A 17,732-nucleotide genomic window follows, 5' to 3' on the forward strand; every position below is an offset into this window, starting at 1 on the left:
GCAGGAGGACCATAAATTCGAGCTCAGCCTGGACAACTTAGTGACTTAGCAAGACCATGTTTCAAACTAAAAAAAGGGCTGAGGAGGTAGCTCATGTGAAAACCCTGGGTTAAATCCCCAGTACTGCAAAAAGGAAGAGAAACTTAAGTCCTGACAGTCAAAAGCCCCAGGTTGTCAGGCCCGGTGTAATACCTTGACTTCTCAGTTATGGAAGCAGATTGATTCCCTTTACTTACATGCATCTGAGTTGGTTCCCATCACTGGGAATCAAACACATACCAGCTAACAAGTCTGCCTCTCAAACGGTGCACGCACCTTCCAATGAGACCCTCACCTCCCTGTTGCGTGGGCCTGGGATAGAAGAGAGGGTGACCCTCTAACACCTGGGCTCTCTGTGAGACTCCAAATCCCATGGGGCCCCAGGGGGATGGGGATGAGTCCACTCCAGAAAGGAACCAGCTCTGGCCACAGTCATACCAGTGGGGGCAGATGGAGGCACTCTTGAAGAAATCCACTGCAGAACTTCTGGCAGAAGGCATCCAGCTGTGTCCCCAAGGAAGGGTCATCCACTTAGAAGGGAGTCCAGTCCCCAGTCCCTCGCCCCTGGCTGACTTCCAGCCAGCCTGGTTTGCTGCCTGAAGGCTGAGAGCCTCCGTCTAGTGTGGAGTCCACCAGCAGCCTGTGAACAGGAGCCCAGGCATGGAGAAAGAAGCCAGGCCCACAAGGAACATCCATGGATGGCCACGGCCCCCACACCCCCAGCACACTTGCTGGACCCCCAAGAAGTGACGGTCCCTGGTTTCTCCCAGCCTAACATTCTGTACTGCCAGCACCTGGGGACAGAAACCTTCAAGCTACAAGTCCTGGGGAAAGAAGTGCTTCTTCAGAACCCACTCCCGGCCTGTGGACTTCGAGGGTGCTGGCTTATTCTCCCCCACATTGTGGGTGCACACGTGTGAGTGTGTGCGTGTGCCCTGGCAAGCAGCTTCGGTGCGTGTCAACATGTGGGTCTGCTTTCAATTGCACTGGAACAATTCTACCTGATAAACAAAAACAGATCCAAAATAACCTTTGGCAAGCAGCATATTTTTAAAAGAAAGAGAAGATTCGAATGAACTGGCAAGAGTAATGCTTAAGCAAACAAACTTGGTTGAGCCAAACATCCATGGTGCACATCAAAAAGCCCCTCAAAGGGCTCCCTGTGAACCACAGCCGGCAGTGGGAAGGAGGCTGGAGCAGATGCACTGCTGACCTGGACAGAACTGACCACCTGCATCCCACCAATGGCCAGTGGCCTTTCACGCAGGTCACAGGGTCAGACCATGAGGTGCAGCCAGGAGGCCAGAGCTTTGCTCAAAGCAGGAGAGGGCACAGGCCCCACCCAGGTGCTCTGGCTCCAGACAGCACCTCGATGGGCCCCACTAGGCACTGACAGTGAGGGCCTGTGGGCAGCAGCATCACCTGGGGGGAGGTCTCAGTGTCCCAAGATGTAACCGACAGCCAGGGTACAACCTGACAGAGACTCACTCAGGCCCAAGGCACAGGCAGAATCGTCCCTGAACACTGCCTGCTCTGCATCCCACTGCCACTACTCCTCAATGGGACCCACCGGCCTCCATTCTCCCCGAGCTACAAAGCAGCCGAAGAGCAGAGACTGGGATGCCAGTCCTGCCCCATCACCAGCAATAAAGCAAAAACTCTGCCCGGCTGCAGCAGGACACCTGGTCCCACCTCCGAGGCCAGTGGGCTGTTCGGGGACACAGCTGTAAGAAGCCAGGTTCTGGAGCTCCAAAGCACAGGCTCCATGGCACTGGCCAGGGAAGGGCTCCCCAGGGACCACTTAGAAGACCCAGCACAGGGCCCTCTGTGCACGGCGCAGTTCCCTCAAGCACCCTGGCACCGGGGCCCAGACACCTTCTTCCTGGATTCTTGGGGTCTGGAACTTTCACATGCCAGTCTCATCCCCTCTCCCACGACACAGGCAGTGCGCCTCTGTGCACAGCCACATTTCTAGAACACAGTGTCACTGGAGTGGGCTGCAGGGGCCACACCACACCAGACCCCTCCTTTCTTGAGGCCCAAGTCTCCTAAGATAGGGGTGATCCTGAAGGGCCTGTGGAGCTGCTGGTGGGCAGGGTCCCTCCGGGGAGCCATGGTAGCTGGAGAAACCTGAAACATGGAGAGGCCAAACCAGGGGACAGCTGAAAGGATGTCACAGACCATTGCACGGTCACAAGTGACACACAGAGGCCAGGTGGTGGGTACATAAGCTCTGGAGTCAGATACCTGTGTCTAAACGACAAGACTTAACTTCTCTGAGCCTTGATTTATCTGCCTTAAAAGAGCCAGGGAGTGAGAGAAACCCTGGTGTCATTGTCACCACCTCGCAGCTTCCCCCACTATGGCAGTGGGGCAACGGAAGTACTGCATCTGGTCTCCCCAGTGTTGTCAGGGAAGGTGGCAGCCCCCACAAAAGGGACAAGAATATTTGTATATGCTAATGTGCAGGAGGCCACAGACAGCCCAGGAAGACCCAGAACAGCAGGTCTTTGTGCCTCTCCAGGGGAGAAGACAAGAATGGAGAGAAAGGAGTTGCAGCCTGGGAGAGATGAGGAGAAACAGCTGGGAGGGGACCGGAGGCAGCCAGACAGCAGGGGGGCGAGGGGCTACACACCCAGTCTGCAGCAGAGCGAGGCTGCATAGTGTTGTGCACTCCGACACAGCAGTGAGGGGAGCACAGGTCACATGGTGCTAAACGCGAGAACCACACGGACGTGCTGGGTGACTTGGGCCACCCTGGGGCAGTGAGGCAGCCCCTTCAGCATCCCTGGCAAAATGGGTCCAGGCTAGCCGTGGATCCCCATGTAGAGGCCTCCCTAGCAGAGAGTGGCTCTCCAGGGCCAAAACCGGGTAAGGCACAAGGGAGGCGTGGGAGGCGAGAACAAAAGTTGCTCTTTCTATGGGTCTATTTTTGCCTTCATAAAAGCCACACAAGGAACAGATGAATGTCAGCTCGCTGTAGAGCTGAACACCAATTACACAGCCAAGGACATGAAAACTCTTGTTCAGCTCCCTAATTCTATGTATCGCTCCCCTAAGACACAGTTGCTGTTCACAGTGAGCTGCTGGCTTGCAGGTCTCTCTGGTGGGTGTGCACACAAACACAGTGCGTGTGTGCAGCTTCCCTGTGTAAAGTGAACCAAGCCATATATAGCATTCTAAGACTTGCTTTTGCACTCGGCACTGCATCACAAAATACTTACTAAGGGCCGAAAAACAAGACCGTTGGAAGTCTCTGCACTTGCAGTTCAGGCAAGCCTTGAACTATATTGCCTCATAGATGGTATTGTTCTGGGGGTGTGAAGTACTCCAGGTCTACATGGCCAATCCCAAGGCCACACATGGAGCTCATCTCCATTTGCTCTCAGTCTGAACACCACTGAGGTGGACACCCCCGTGTACGTTTCCTCAGACTCTAAACAGACAAAGGGACAGCATCCCGAGTCTGCCAGGAGGCGATCAAGAAGTAGGCTTCACACAAGTGCAAGGTCCCGAGTTTGATCCCTGGTACCAAAAAAACAACAACAAAAAAAAGCAGGCTTTGTGCTCCCCACTCACAAGAGGAGAAACGAACTCAAGCTCTGCTGGGAGCAGTGAGTGGGACAGCAAAGAGCCTGGTCATGGGCTCCAATTACCCAGGCAACCTAGCAAGGCTGTCTCCCCAACCCTGGCTGCTGCCACACAGGAAGGCCTCACAATCGGTCAGGTCAGTGGCACTGAATACATGATCTGAGAGGTATAGGCCAGGCTGGGCCAGCAGCAGAAGCCACCCATGTGAGGCTAGCGGCTGTCTACCAGGCGTGATGCCCCCGCCAAACACTGAGGTTCCCTGGAGACAGTGTTGGTTGGTCATCACAGCTCAGGTAGGGGCACTGGTGGCGACTGGTGTGTCAAAGCAGGGAAGCTGCTAACCAGCCTGTGTCCAGGACAAACACTGGACAGCAGTGATGTGCAGGAGGAACAGTCCCACTCGCGCTCCGCACCTCAAGGGTTAAGTGGCTGCACTGCCCAGGCCACCTTGTTGCCTGCCTGCCTGCAAGGACTACATTATGCCTGGCCAGGAGATGGGCTGTTGCTGCTGCCTACCCATCCGCCTGCCAGCCGTATGGTTCGCATTAGCCGCGCTCTGCTTGGCAGCGAGCCCTCTGGCGGCCTGCCTTCCCTCCCTGCCCCTCCACTCTCCTCCCCAGCTCAAAGAAAATACCAGGATCCACATATAAAACCAGCGGACTCCCCTCCTGTCTCTTACCCGGGTCTTGAATCAAACAAGCTCTTAAACTCCTGACCTTCCGCCCAGTCATCCCGATTTGTTTCTCAGCAGTGGCGGCGGCGGCGGCAGGAGCAGTGGCAGCAGCATCAGTGCGGGCGGCCTCGGGGGGAGTCTGCAGGACAGCCGCCCTCCCCGTTACCCGGCACTGGCACCAGGCAGCCTGGCGCAGCTTCTCCCAGGTTGTCCCCAGCAATGCCCTCCCCTCCATCCTGGAAGGCCAAGGCCAGAGTGCTCGCCCTCACCTTTCAGAACCAGGAAGGCTCCTGAGCCAAGAAGGAAAAGAGGGCTGGGAGCCTGAGAGCACTGGAAATATAACCTTGGACTTGGAAACAGCTGCAGCTTTCTTTGTAATGTTTCTCATCCTTTATAGCCAGGGGCCCCAACTGCAAAGGCTGGATCCACACAGCTCACAAACCTCTGCCTTAACCCACACTCTTCTGAGTGTCAGACTCATGGCACTGCTTCCTAGAACTCACCAAGCAGTTGCCCCATCCACTACGGATTTACTGAGCCCTAAACCCCGCTCCAGCTTGGAGGTGCCCTCGGTTCAGTGTTCCTGCTCTCAGCACGGGCTTCTCTACCTGGCCTGCTACTCTAGCAAGAGCCCCAGGCCATCCAGGACGTGTCTCTCGCTTCACTGTGGGTCCTTCTCCTAAATACCCTGGAGACCTGCTGTGGTGCCACCAGCTTGGTCCAGGCCACCTCAACCTGCCTAAGCTACAGCCAACCCTCCTCCCTGGGCCCAAACAGGTCCTGGCTCCATGGAAGCCACTGTCCACACCATCTGTTTCCCCTGCCGACATGCATGGCACAACACCCCACCCACACCACCACCTGCACTATGACAAGAGGCTCTTCTCCAGCACCTCGAGTGCCACTCTTCTCCTCCCTGTCCCCATGTGGGGCCTCTGCTGCCCTGAATGTCCCCAACCTGTGCCATAGCACATACCTTGGAAGTCCGCTGCCCCTTCAGACCTGGATGCCCACTCTGCCTGTGGCCTCAGTGGGCTCCCTGTTTGCATGCAGGCCAGGGACTCGTCCTCGTGTTTGCAGCCAGTGTGACACCCTCCCAACACTGTCTTGACCAGCACACCGAGGGGTGCTGTGCTATCTTTGTTCGGCAGCTCAGGGACAAAAAGTCTGGTACAGTCGCCGAGTTACCAAAACCAGTTGGCACAAATACTTTGGAAAGACAAAAAAACCACCAAAACTCTGAATAGTTGGAACTTATTTTTAAACAAGATGTTAGAACATTTTAGCAGAACTTCAAATAAAAGCAGGGGTGGGTCTTTATTTTAATAAGCCGTCCCGTCGGCCTTTCCCTGTGATTCTTGTAAGTTATGGCCTGTGGACAATTTCAATAATGTTTATGGCATTTTTGTTACTGTCTCATTTCTTAAGAAAGGGAATTATAAGTATTCTGTTGAAATGATGCGTTGGCTCAATGCTTACTCCAGAAACACTTGGCTTTCCTCTAATGAGGAAAACAGAAGGTCGAAGCAGAGCCTCGTGAGACCAGGTTGTGAGGGGCTGGGCGCTGGCTGCAGGTATGGCCAGGTTAGGCAAGCAAAGGGGGCAGCTTGCAAAGGAGTAGATCCAAGGCTCACCCAGCCCGCTCTCCAAGTCTCTCCTCACTCACGCCCAGGCCTCAGGCTCCTTGCTCTCAGAGGGGCTGGGTCCCTTCTGTCAGGCAACATTTCCAGTCTCGCCTCCTCAGGGAGAGCTCTCCAGACCTGAGATCCTCCTATTCCTGATCACTGCTACGTAAAGAAAGCCAGGCAGTTACCCAGGCACACCCCACCACCAGAAGGTGAATTCTGTGGATGCAGAACCATGGCCTGCCCCACACACCCTCTCCCATCCCATGACCTGGCCTCGCACCACACACAGCAGGTTCCGAATAGCACCTGCTGAACAAACATGCTGTGCACTTCCCTTCACTTCCTACGGGAATACTGCACGGCAGGTTCAATCACTAACATTTCTGCCATCTTCAGATGAAGCAGCTCAGATGTTAAGTGTACAAGGCAGGGAATCTTCTTGGGTGATCTGATTATTTCAAACATTGTCATGAACATTCAGAAGCCATTCCCTGGCTTCTGCTACCTGGAATTCAGGAACCTGGGGTGGGACCAAGTTTTAATAAGCACTGCAGCAACTGCTGCTGGCCCACCCTCATCTGGGAGATACGTAAGAAACAATGGCTAGCTGGGGATTTAGCTCAGTGGTTCTGCCGCCTGCCTCGAAAGTGCAAGGTACTGAGTTCGATCCCCAGTACCAAAAGAAACAACGGCTAGACTCCGCCAAGCCTGAACCCCACTGTGGAGAGCAAGAAGGACGGGAGCTAGGGCAGGGGCCTGAGAGCCTCACAGGAGCCTGGGGACAGCAGGACAGTCCTGGGTGCTCTATCCTTGAGAGCCAGGGGCCCTGGAGGGATCTCCCAAGCCCAACTCCAGCAAGATGGAGAGTGCTCTTGGGCCATGGGTGAAGCAGCTCATAGGCAGGGCTATACCTGGAACCTCCTCTTCCCCACTTGGCCTTCCAGCAGCACCCTAACTGCCGCCTAAAGATCACAGACCACTTGCTGACGCCCCTGGCCCCCACAGGAGTTCCCTTTCCCCCACAGGAGTTCCCTTTCCCTCAGCTCTGCTGGCGTCTCTCACTTCCGGCTGTGCTACTCTGCTCGGCACCCCAGCACACCCCTGGCATACCGCTGGCACAGCTCTGGCATCCCCCCTCTCAATGCCAACACCCCTTGTTTAAGAAGCAGGCCAGAAGCTCTCCTGCGCACTCCTTACCACCATTCGCACTCAGCCTTCCCGCACAAAGGAAAGGGACAGGGACACTCACCCTGGGTCCAACCAGGGGCGACTGCATTTGGTGGTCCCAGTGTCATGGTGCACTATCAACCAGGCCCTGGCTGCACGGCCACGCTGGCCATTGAGCCAGAGCTCCCTTCCAAGGTGAAAAGGACCCTGGGACTCACGGCAGAGACCAACACTCCTGTGCAGACTGCACAGCACCTGTGCCTGCACTGGGCATAGCCTGGCACTCCTGCATGCTGCTCCCCCCAAGCATTTGCTGCACTGTGGCCACTTCTACCTCATCCTCTGGCCCTGGCCTGATGTCTGTGTCCTAACAGGGATCCGAGCACTGCTAGCTCACATTCTCCAGGCCCCTCAAGGACATGTGTATCATCGTTAACCCACAGCTAAGGGGAAACAGCAGCCCCAGGGCTCCAGGCACCAAGGTCCCAGTGAGCCCGCATCCATGTCACTCCACGTCAGGACTGGCTGTTCCTGAGTCATGCCTCCCCCTCAGCCTTCCTGGGATGGTGAAAGCGGAGGGCCCGCAGGCGCAGAGACAAACCTGTCCTCCCCAAGATTGTGCTTGCTTATGAGGCGGCCATGATTTGTCCCAGGTCACACAGCTGGGTGCCCCAGCACTCTGCAATCGCTATGTGCAGTCCAGTCACTCTCCTCCGGGAAGCAATGACACTGACTTAGTTCTCCTCATAAGGTTTCAGCAGCCAGGAGGTCTCTCACACAGGGTCCAAGGGATGGCCAGGACCCCACAGACCCAGACCGTTTAGTGCATGGCTTCCGCTGGAGACATAGGAGGGCCTCGGGTGAAGCTGGCCAGGCAGCACCAACACCTCCTTGTCCCCACCTTCAGGAGACCCAACTTGGGGTGCAGCTGCCACTCCTCCCAGGTTCTGACTTGTCTGGGCACCCAGGGTCCCCCGTGCAGCAACGCCACAGTCACCCAGGCCCTCTGCACAGACAGCCAACCACAATTGGCCCAGGACTGCCATCAGCCTCCTCCCCAAGGCCTGGGGAGGGAGAAGCGGGGTGAAGCACTCCTGGGGCTTCCTTCTGAGGCTTGGGGCAATTCTACAGCTGTTTTACCCCACTCAGGGTGGGCGGCAGAGGGTCTGGGCTTCTTATCCCAGGGTGCTCCAGTAAGACGGAGAGCATACACCCTAGACTTGGTGCCAGGGTGAATCAGGCTCTTCACTGTTCAGCTTGGAGGGATTTTAATACCATGTCTGCTTCCTCCCGAATAAAACGGAGGTCAGCAGCACCACCCTCAGGGAGCTGCTAGAGGCCCAGAAAGGACCCGTGCAGGTCTAAGAACATGGACAGCACAGGAAGCAGATTCATACACTCTCTGGCCATCACCGTGCACTCTTGGGCCTCCCATCGCACCATGCCAAACCCTGCTCTGGCTCAGAATGCTCTCCACTGCAAGCCTCCAGATGCCAAGCTAAGAGGACATGAGACCTGATGCAGACACACATGGGAGCCTGACATGCACTGTGGGCCTCAGTGCCAGCTCCACAGGAGACACAGCAAATGGGACCAACGGTGCAGGGAAGAGAGACCTCCCCAATGTGTGACAGGGGTGGCCTTCCAGGAGTGCAGGATGTACTGGGGGGGCTCGCTGCCACAGGCTCTCAGGACCAGCGTGAAGGAGCGCAGCGCGCACTGACCCAAGGGTGAGAACAGGCCAGAGGAATTCGTAAGCACAGGTCTGGTGGAGTCAGCATCACATCTGCCACATCCATAAGATGCTGAGCAAGGTCTCCGATGGCAGCACCCAGATAGAACTGGCCCAACTCCCTGCTCCTGAGGTCAGTCTTCATCCTTGCCTGGCCACTGGCCTTTCTGAACTGTGTCCCAGTACAGCACAGGATATTATACCTTGGCCATGGATGTGACTCTCATCCTTAAGGTAGAAGAAAGCAAGACAGCAGCAAAGGCCTCACAGAGCCCCAGGTCCCCAACAGGGTAGAGTGTGAAAAGCTGGGACACCCACCTGAGCTGTAGCACTCCAGGGACCAAAGGAGAGGCCTGTGGAAGGGGAGGACACAGAACATAGGCTGCCATGATGGAAAGACCTCCAGCCTGGCCCCACACCTGTATGCCGACAGTGTGAACTCTGGCTCTGGAAGGGGACATTGCTTCCCAAGTGAATACACAATGGGGCAGCCTTGAACTTGCTTCACTGTGTGGAGAGCTGGAGTTAGGATGGCATGGACACATAGGAGCACCACATGGTGGGCACCTAATGATAGTAGCCCAACCTTCTCAGCCGTCCCCCCCCCCAGCCTTTTGCTCCTGCCATTTGCAGTGGTTTGGCCCTGGTGGCACAGACAGCCCTGTCTGGAAGGTAGGACACGGCATCTCTCACAGATACAGGAAGTCAGGGCAGAGCAGACCTGCGCAACCCTTGGGGCTCGGCTCTTACCTGTGTCCTCCTCCCAGTGTCTGCGGCAGGAGAAAGGCTGCCCTTCCCTTGCCCCCACTGAGTGGACCTACCCACTGGAGAGTGCTGTGTTGAGTTGGCCACAGGAGCTGCAATGTGTTGGGTCTCATGGGGATGCAGGGCAGGCCAAGTCTGGGGAGGACACCAGGGCCTGGTGCTCTGAGCCTATCTGCTTCCCAGCCGTCTGACGGCCATGCAAGTTGGGTTTGTGTCACTTGCAAGGAGTCCTATCTGATATGCTAAGAGCAGCAGGTGACCTTATGAGCCACTGACGTAAGAAACTGAGACTGAGGAGGTGACAGAAAATGCACACCTGCCTTCTAGGCCATGCAAGGCATTACAGGTTCTATCCTGAGTGAGGATCTGAGGAGAGCCAAGGGGACACTGGCTGAAAACAGTGGCTCTACAAGGTCTTTCCATGGATGCAGGAGGCAGATGCTGGGCTGCAGAGGAGCAGGGTGCTGAGACATGGTCCTGGTACGTGCAGGGAGTTGACCTTGTAGTGGCCACGGGGCTGCAGTGGGCCTGACACACCAGGCCCCTGCTGCAGCCAGCTGCCAAGGAGGCAGATCTGCTCATGGGGCCACACCACCATCCCCTCCAGTCCTTCCGGAATGGTCCCGATTCCCCCACGGCCTCCTTCCTGCTCTGCCTACTCTACTTGGCTGCCTCTGGTACACACAGGCACTGAGAGCAGACTCCGGTTTCTACCAGCAAAGGCCAAACAGCCACTGAGCACTGAATTCACAAAAATCCCACCTTCCTTTGTGTATCTTTATGAAACAGGAAACAGGGAGACAAAGATCAGGCAACATTTTCTAGATGAAAAGAAACTACAGCAAAAGGAGCTAGGTCCTCCAAGGAGCTGGGAAGCCACCTCTGAAGCCAAAGCACACAATGCCTAATCGCTCCACCCAAATAGGCCCACAAGGTGACACAGGGAGGTATCCACGCTGTCACTGGTAGAGCTTCAGGATATAGCCCCAAAGAGGGTACAGGGTCCTAGAGGAAGTGCTAGCTGCCCTGCTCCAAGTTTCTGCAACCACGCAGGCTTGAGGTGGACAGCTACTCTCACTGTCTCTATGACACCATGACCTTTCTCCCACCAAATGCCCGATAAAGGCTCAGTTGCTTGTTCGCTCTACTGGCTTCTTTCTACTACTGCATTCATCTGATACTTGCTGGGCGCTGGCATGGCTGCTGAGAACACAGGCATGATGGCAGGGAGATTAGACCAATGCAGCGCAGTGCTAAGCGCCAGCAAGAGTGCTCACGGGCTGGGGGCTAAGTACCCAAATGGGGTGAGCCCCAAGCTGAGTGGACAGGGTTAAGCAGTTCCCAGGGGCAGAGGGCACACACAGGTAGGTGAAGCAGGTGGACATGCGGGGCTCCTGGAGGGCAGGCCTGGAAGAGTCATGGCTGTGGGCTTGTTTGGGCAGGAAAATGGATTCTTTCCAGAAGTCACAGTCTCATGTCTTGTGATTACCTTCCGAGAGCAGGGACAAAGGGGAAAGCAACAACGCCCAGTGGTAGTCAGGGCTTTCTTCTTCCTTTCTGGGGTTTTAATTTTTATTATTTTTTTATTAGTAGTACGTGTTTGCAGCACATAGTGATCGTGCTCTTGGTGTGTGGACATAACACATCTTATGGGGTTTTTTTCTTAATAAAGAAGAAAACCTGAACATGGACTTGACTCAAATTCTGAACTTTTCTCTAAATGTTTGTCAACTAACTAGAAATCCAATCTCTCTGTTAGCATTTATCATCATTATCACAACACTGACTGGGTTCACAGTGGACCACAGGGGCTGCAAAGCTTATTTTCATTTCCATAACTCATTCAGTAGCCCTGAAAAGAGCCATTTCCTTACAACCAGAAAGGGCCCTGCATTACAACTTCTGGAACCCATGGCAAAGATCCCACATGGAAACAGTGTCAAATGGCAACAAGAAAGACGACAAGCATGGCAGCTAGGACTTGCTTGTCTCCTGGGCCCACGAGCTTAGTCAACACCATGCTCCCTGCCTGTCTTCAGAGTCTCAGACAGTGCTGAGCACACATCCTCATCCTAAGTGTGTGCTCAGTTGGAGGAGCAGAGAGGCCAAGGAGCTGGCTGCTGGCCCCACAGCTGGTTGGCACCAGGCTGGGGTCCCCTGAAACCTGCCCTCCACTCACTCTCTGCAGTCAGTGGCTCTCACTGCCTCTGATGTTACAACCCTGATCGACAATCACTACCAGGAACATTGTTAGCCTGACATCCCAAGATCCATTTCTCAGGCTGAAGACCGAGGGAGCCAAAAAGTTGGGGAGAAAGCTGGTAACTCTCAGGAGATTTGGTGTTTAAAACATTCTAAGATCTAAGTGGATTTTTTTTCCTCATTTACTCCCGGATCCCAACATTTCCCCGCTTAGCTAATCAGCCACAGCTGGGAATGGACGTGGGCAGCACAAATAGGGGCTGGGGTATGGCAGGCTCCAGCAGGCTAGCCAAGCTGGGAGGGAACTCGACTGTTTATTTGGAATGGCTGTGCCCCGCCTCCCAGGGAGTTCAAGCGGTCAGATGTGTCCAAGTCCATTAGCGAAATCTGACAGGAACGTCACTGTGCTTGTAAAGAGGGCCATGGCGACATCCTCGTGCCCAACAGGCATGGCCACAGGTTGTTGCTAGAGGAGGGCAGGGGTGAGGGGTCAGAAGTGCTGAGCCTCAGGTGCTTCTGAAATAGATGTCTACACCTGTGGAGCCTGCAGGGACTCCACAGGGCACACCAGCGTGCCCACAAGGCTGCCCGGGTGCCAGCCTCTGGGTCCAACTGAAAAGAGAGGAGACGCCGCCAGCCTGTCTCTTTGGGACACAGCCTAGTGTCTGGAGTTGGACAAATGCCTTCAAACCTTGGCTCTCCTGCTATCTGGTTGCTTTGTGTCCGTGAGTCCAAGCCTGTGAAGCCTCTGAACAGTAAAGTGGTACAGGGCGCTGCAGTGACTCTTCTCTAGACAGCCAAAGCCTATTCCCAGGATCACAAGGACATAGGCTTCTGATTTCAGTCCTTCCCATCCAAAAGCCATATGTGTTCCCTAAGGCTGCCATACAACTTGCTACAAACTTGATAACTCACAGTAGAAACATCTTGCCACAACTGGAGGCCAGAATCCAAACCCACTTGTGGGCAGGGCCAGTCCCCCTGGGCCTCTGAGGGAGGACCTGCTCCACGCCTCGCTCTAGTGGCCGCTAGTAGCATCGACCTCTCTTGGCTTAGGGGTGTAGGACGTCATCCTCTGCCCCTGTCTATGTGGACTTCCCGGAAATTGCTGTCTTCTCCTCTGCCCCTTACAAGGGCACATGTCACTGGGCTCGGAGCCCACCCGAATCCAGGATGATATCATCTTGAGGTCCTTGCCTTAGTCACATCTGCTGAAGACCTTTATTCCAAAAAGGTCACATTCTGAGGTTCTGGATGGACATTTCTTTTAGGGACCACAATTCGATACACTACAGTTCACCCTCTGATCCCCAGAACTTCATACTCATACCACATGCAAAATAAACATGTACCCCATTCAACATCTCCAAAGCCTCAGCCATGAAAGTATTAACTACGCCCAAAATCTTATCTAAAGAGCAGTTCAGAAAAGTCCCTAATCTCATCATTTAAATCACCTAACCAGGAATGGGTGCTGCCTGCTATCTGTCCTGGGGCAAAATGCCTCTCCATCTGTGACCTAGAAATCAAGTCATCTACTTTAAACTACAATCCTGAGATAGGCGGAGGACAGACATTCCATTCCAGGAGGGAGAAAGTGAAGGAATACAGGGGTCATGGGTCCCAAGTAAGTTTAGAGCAAAGCAGGGCAGAATTCAATTTGGTTTAAGACCCGAGACTGGCCCTCTGTGGCTTGATTCTCTTCTCTCTGGGCAAACAGAGGATCTGGCTCCACAGGCCCTGGCCTCTGGGCCCATTCTCTGGCCTCTGCTAGTAGGTCTGGGGCCCCATGCAGACTCATCTTTTCTTTTCTTTTTTTCTTTTCCTTTGAGATACAGCTTTCCTAAATTGCCCAGACTGGGCTTCAACTTGCAATTCTCCCACTCAACCTCTCAAGAGTGCTGAGATTTCAGATATGTGCCACCTACACCCAGCTACCCTCCTCCCTTCCTTAGGACACTGTGTGTCTACAGCTAAGTTGTTCTATTTGCCCATTTCCTGCCTGTAGAATTCCATAATTCTGACAGTCCCCTGGCCCATTTTGTCTGGTCTCTGTCCCTTTCTGTGCAATGTTTTTGCTGGTATAACAGTCTCCAAAACCATGGGGTCTGACTCATACATGGGGATCCATGCCATTAATCAAGACAACTCCCCACATGTCCATCTAGATAATTGCACATCTATTCTTGACCTCTGCAGAGGAGCTTGGCAGGACCTATTCACACCTAATCTCTTCAACTAAGCTGCCCAGCCTCCCCACAGCCACTCCAGAGCACACTTTCTCAGTGGTGAAGCCCTATCTTGTGCATCCTTGGCAACAGAATAGGCTACAAACCCCCAAATCGTCAAGTGCTGGTTCTTTTTTGCTACAAATTCCTCCCTTAGTCCATTCCTTTCCCCTTACATTTTGCTATAAACGGCAAAGTTCGTGAGAAGCAAGGCTGCATCTTCCACACTCTGCTTGGCAACTTCCTTGGCTAAATATCCAAATACAACCCTTATTGCTTCTGCTTTTCTTGACCAGTAAATCAGTGGACCAGCAAGTAGTGGATGCCACGAGGGCTGCACAGTTAGCTAGGGGAACAAAGCAAGAGAGGATGAAATGTGTATCTGCCAAGCACTTGTTGTGTGTGCAGAATCAGTAACTGGGAGCTGACAAGCACATTCCACCTTTATATGGATGAGAAGTGTAGTCACCGAGCTCAGGATGCATCCCCTCAGATACACCCACTTGCTCACCCTGCGCCGTCTGCCTCAGTCCTCCTCTGTGCCACCACAGCCACTGTCTCTCTGTCTAAAACCTCTTCGTCCCTTGAGAGCCTCCGGTGCCCTAGTTCAGACTCCCAGCTCCTCTCCCAGGATGCCCTGCATCTCCCAGGGGGCAAGGGATGCTGGGTCAGGGTGAGCCCTAGTGGTCTGATGGAGGAAATTGGGGACTGTTAGGAAATTTAGCACTGATTTATTTTTTATTCCAACTAAGAATCAGCACACAGTCACAACTCTAATCTTATTTCTGTTAAATATAAATTTAGTTTATTTTCGTGGTTTTATGCTTTATTTTCTAAGATTTACAAGGTTAGCTCTGGCTTAAAGTGATTTATGTGCATCTTTAGAGGGGGATCTAAAATGGCATAGAGGAGGGGTTACTACCAAGCGTGGGGCGGATTCTAACCCTGGAGGAGGGCACAGGGCATGAAACCTGGCCAGAGCAAGGCTTTTTCTTTTTATGGTTGGTCCACCCTAGTCAGGAGAGTTCCCCTTACACCTCTAGCCCCCGCAGGAGGAAACAACAGCCACAGCACTGTCAAGTGGATGGGGAGCCTTTGAATAGGGGAACCCTGTTTGTTCCTGTCTCCTGCTCTAGAGGCAAGCACACAGGGCCTGGCAGCTACAACCCTTTCTCCTTTCCATGCTCCCAGCAGGTGCTGCTATTACACCCCTCCTGCTCCATGGCATGGTTCATTTTCTGTACCCACTTGGCTGGGCCCTGGTGCCTGGCTACATGCTCAGAGATCATCCTGAGGGTTTTGGTGAAGGTTCTTTGTGTGAGATTCACGTTTAAATCATGAGCACAGGAGCCAGGGATTTAGCTCAGTGGTGCTGTCACCTGCCTTGAAAGTGCAAGGTCCCGAGTATGATGCCTGGTACAAAAAAAAAAAATTCCTAAGCACAGTACATCCCTCCCTGCAGAGGAAGGAATCAGCCATGAGATGGCCTTCTAACTGCACCTCTACTGGGGTCTCCAGACTCCCACACTACCCTGCCAATTTTATTTTTATTTATTTATTTATTTATTTTGGTACTACCCTGCTAATTTTAGATCTGCCAGGCTCCACAACTGTATGAGCCACTTCTATAAAGCATATGTCCCTCCACACAGTTGCACTTGGGAACCATCGGGGAGATTAGTCAGACTTTGTGGGACTCAGATGTTGGGGTACCTCTCCATTCCCACACTGAGAGATCTGTGTCTCCCACTGGTCCTCTTCTTCAGAGAACCAGACAGTCTGCCTTGGCCTAGCACCCAGGCAACTGCTCCAAGCAGCAGCCACACTGAACCTACTGCCCCAGGGCTGGGGCTCAACCTGACACCTCCTTCGGCCGGCACTGTCCCTGGCCTGGGTCCTCTTACAGACTGAAGAGCTGGCCTGGCTCAGCTCCTGGCAAGTCCTTGTCTCCACCTTTTCCTTCTGAAGCGGGAGGAGAGTTGGGGAGGCTACCTCTTCTTCGACCTATAAAATGCAACTGTAAGAAAAACTCTCTGGAGAAGGGGCTCATCGAGGCCACTGGACATCTTTTAAGTGAGGGCTAGGCTACGGCACAGGCAGTGGGGGCAACAGCGGACCCTCGATGCCCATCCTCCCATGGGCATAGGGGGATGGTGCAGTGTCTGCCACAGCCGCAGGGAGTATGAATGATCTGAATTTCTCCCTCAGTGATTGACGCTGAGAACCACGAGATTCAAGTTGTGTCTGATTTTCAACTTTTGTGCCTAAGAAAAAGGTACCCAGAAATAACCTCACTCTTGTGTCCATCCTGACATTCGGGGCCCCCAGGACCTGAGTGTTGCCTGTGTAACCTCAAGAGCACCTCACTTTCTAGGGCCTCAGTGTCTTATCCGTGTGAAGAACACCTACCCAGAACTCTCCTCCTGGGACACCAAGGATACCACAAGCATGGTTAGTACAGCTGGGAAAGCGAGAGGCTATGGAGCCAGCTGGGGCAGGGCAGCCCAAGGGTGGGGAGCAGGAGTGAGGACAGAGCAGGGGAGAGAGGCTGGCAGGGGCCTGGCTATCCCTGCAGAGCAGGGATAGCTTGGGGCAGATTCAGCAGCAGAGGCGGCAAAGGAACTGTCCCCTCCCTTTCCATGAGAGAGGGAGGTGGAAAGGAAGGACAATGTGAGACTGACCTTGAGGGCAGGAATCTCCACACTGTCTCCGAGGCTGATGGAGCCGGACAGGATGGTCCCAGTCATCACCGTGCCTTGGCCTTTGATCGAGAAACAGTGGTCCACGGACATGAGGAAGGGGCCCGAGGGGTCTCTTGTCGGGATGGAAATCTGGGACTTCAGGAGCTAGAAGAGAGACGCTGCTGCCACCAACAGTTGGACAAGGGGCAGAGGGGCTCAAGGCTATGGCCGTGTGGCCAGATGGCGTTCAGCAAGGTCACTGAGGCGAGGCCTGACTGGGGGGACTGCACCCTGGCAAGCCGGCCAGAGTTGGCAGCCCACTCCCTGACTGTGCCCCAAGCTTCTGCTGGGCTGCTGCTCCCTCCACTCGGCCACCCCAGCCCTCCTGATGGCACTCCTGAAGTCTCCACAGCTGCAAAGGACACCTGTCATGGGACCTACTGAGGCCTGCAGGACCTAAGGTCCCACAGTAACCAGTCCCAAGGTGCCAGGCACCCGCCCCACAACAGGCTGGAACCTCAGCAGCAGCCCAGCAGCCCTCCTCCCTCCCTGGGAAGCTGTCCTGTCCGACCGTGTTCCGCCCCATCACCACAGTTAGCACACTGGTGTGGTCACCTCTTTATCTGTCTCCCTGTGAGGATTCTAAGTTTCCCTGGTAGTGCACCAACCGGAGGAAAGGACAAGCGAAGGAAGGACAAGAGGACTCGATGGGGAAGAAGGGAAGGTGGTTCCTGGAGGTGCTGCCTGGGCCTGGGGATCCAGAGCAAGAGCTGTTCGGGGTGACCAGAGCCTTCCCATCACTTCTCTGGGCCCCTGTAGGGACAGAGGCTGGTCCTGTGTCCCCACATTCTGGCTTGTGCCTTTCCCCCACTGCTGACTTCCCACACACTTCGGCCAGCCAACTCTCCTCAGGCATATATGCGCTCTGTGATGTGGCCAGTGCTGATTACCAATAAACAAGTGAACACAAACATCCCTTATGCCTTCCATTGTGCTACTTTCTGATTTCATACAGGATCAGGCTAT

General features: G+C 54.3%; 1 protein-coding gene across 8 annotated transcripts in view; it reads right to left on the reverse strand.

Moving 5' to 3' along the window:
• Eefsec (eukaryotic elongation factor, selenocysteine-tRNA specific) overlaps window positions 1-17,732 on the reverse strand; it is a 219,997-nt gene that overhangs the window by 97,556 nt on the left and 104,709 nt on the right. For all 8 annotated transcript variants that reach the window (XM_087196940.1, XM_087196943.1, XM_087196941.1 and 5 more), the window contains exon 4: window positions 16,707-16,871. In XM_087196940.1, coding sequence (XP_087053066.1) covers window positions 16,707-16,871 — 165 coding nt within the window. The remainder of the gene's footprint in view (window positions 1-16,706; window positions 16,872-17,732) is intronic.

This window comes from Heterocephalus glaber, unplaced genomic scaffold (assembly GCF_053883595.1).
Source record: "Heterocephalus glaber isolate CG9 unplaced genomic scaffold, H.glaber_assembly_v1.0 deba00001645, whole genome shotgun sequence".
Lineage (NCBI taxonomy): Eukaryota > Metazoa > Chordata > Mammalia > Rodentia > Bathyergidae > Heterocephalus > Heterocephalus glaber.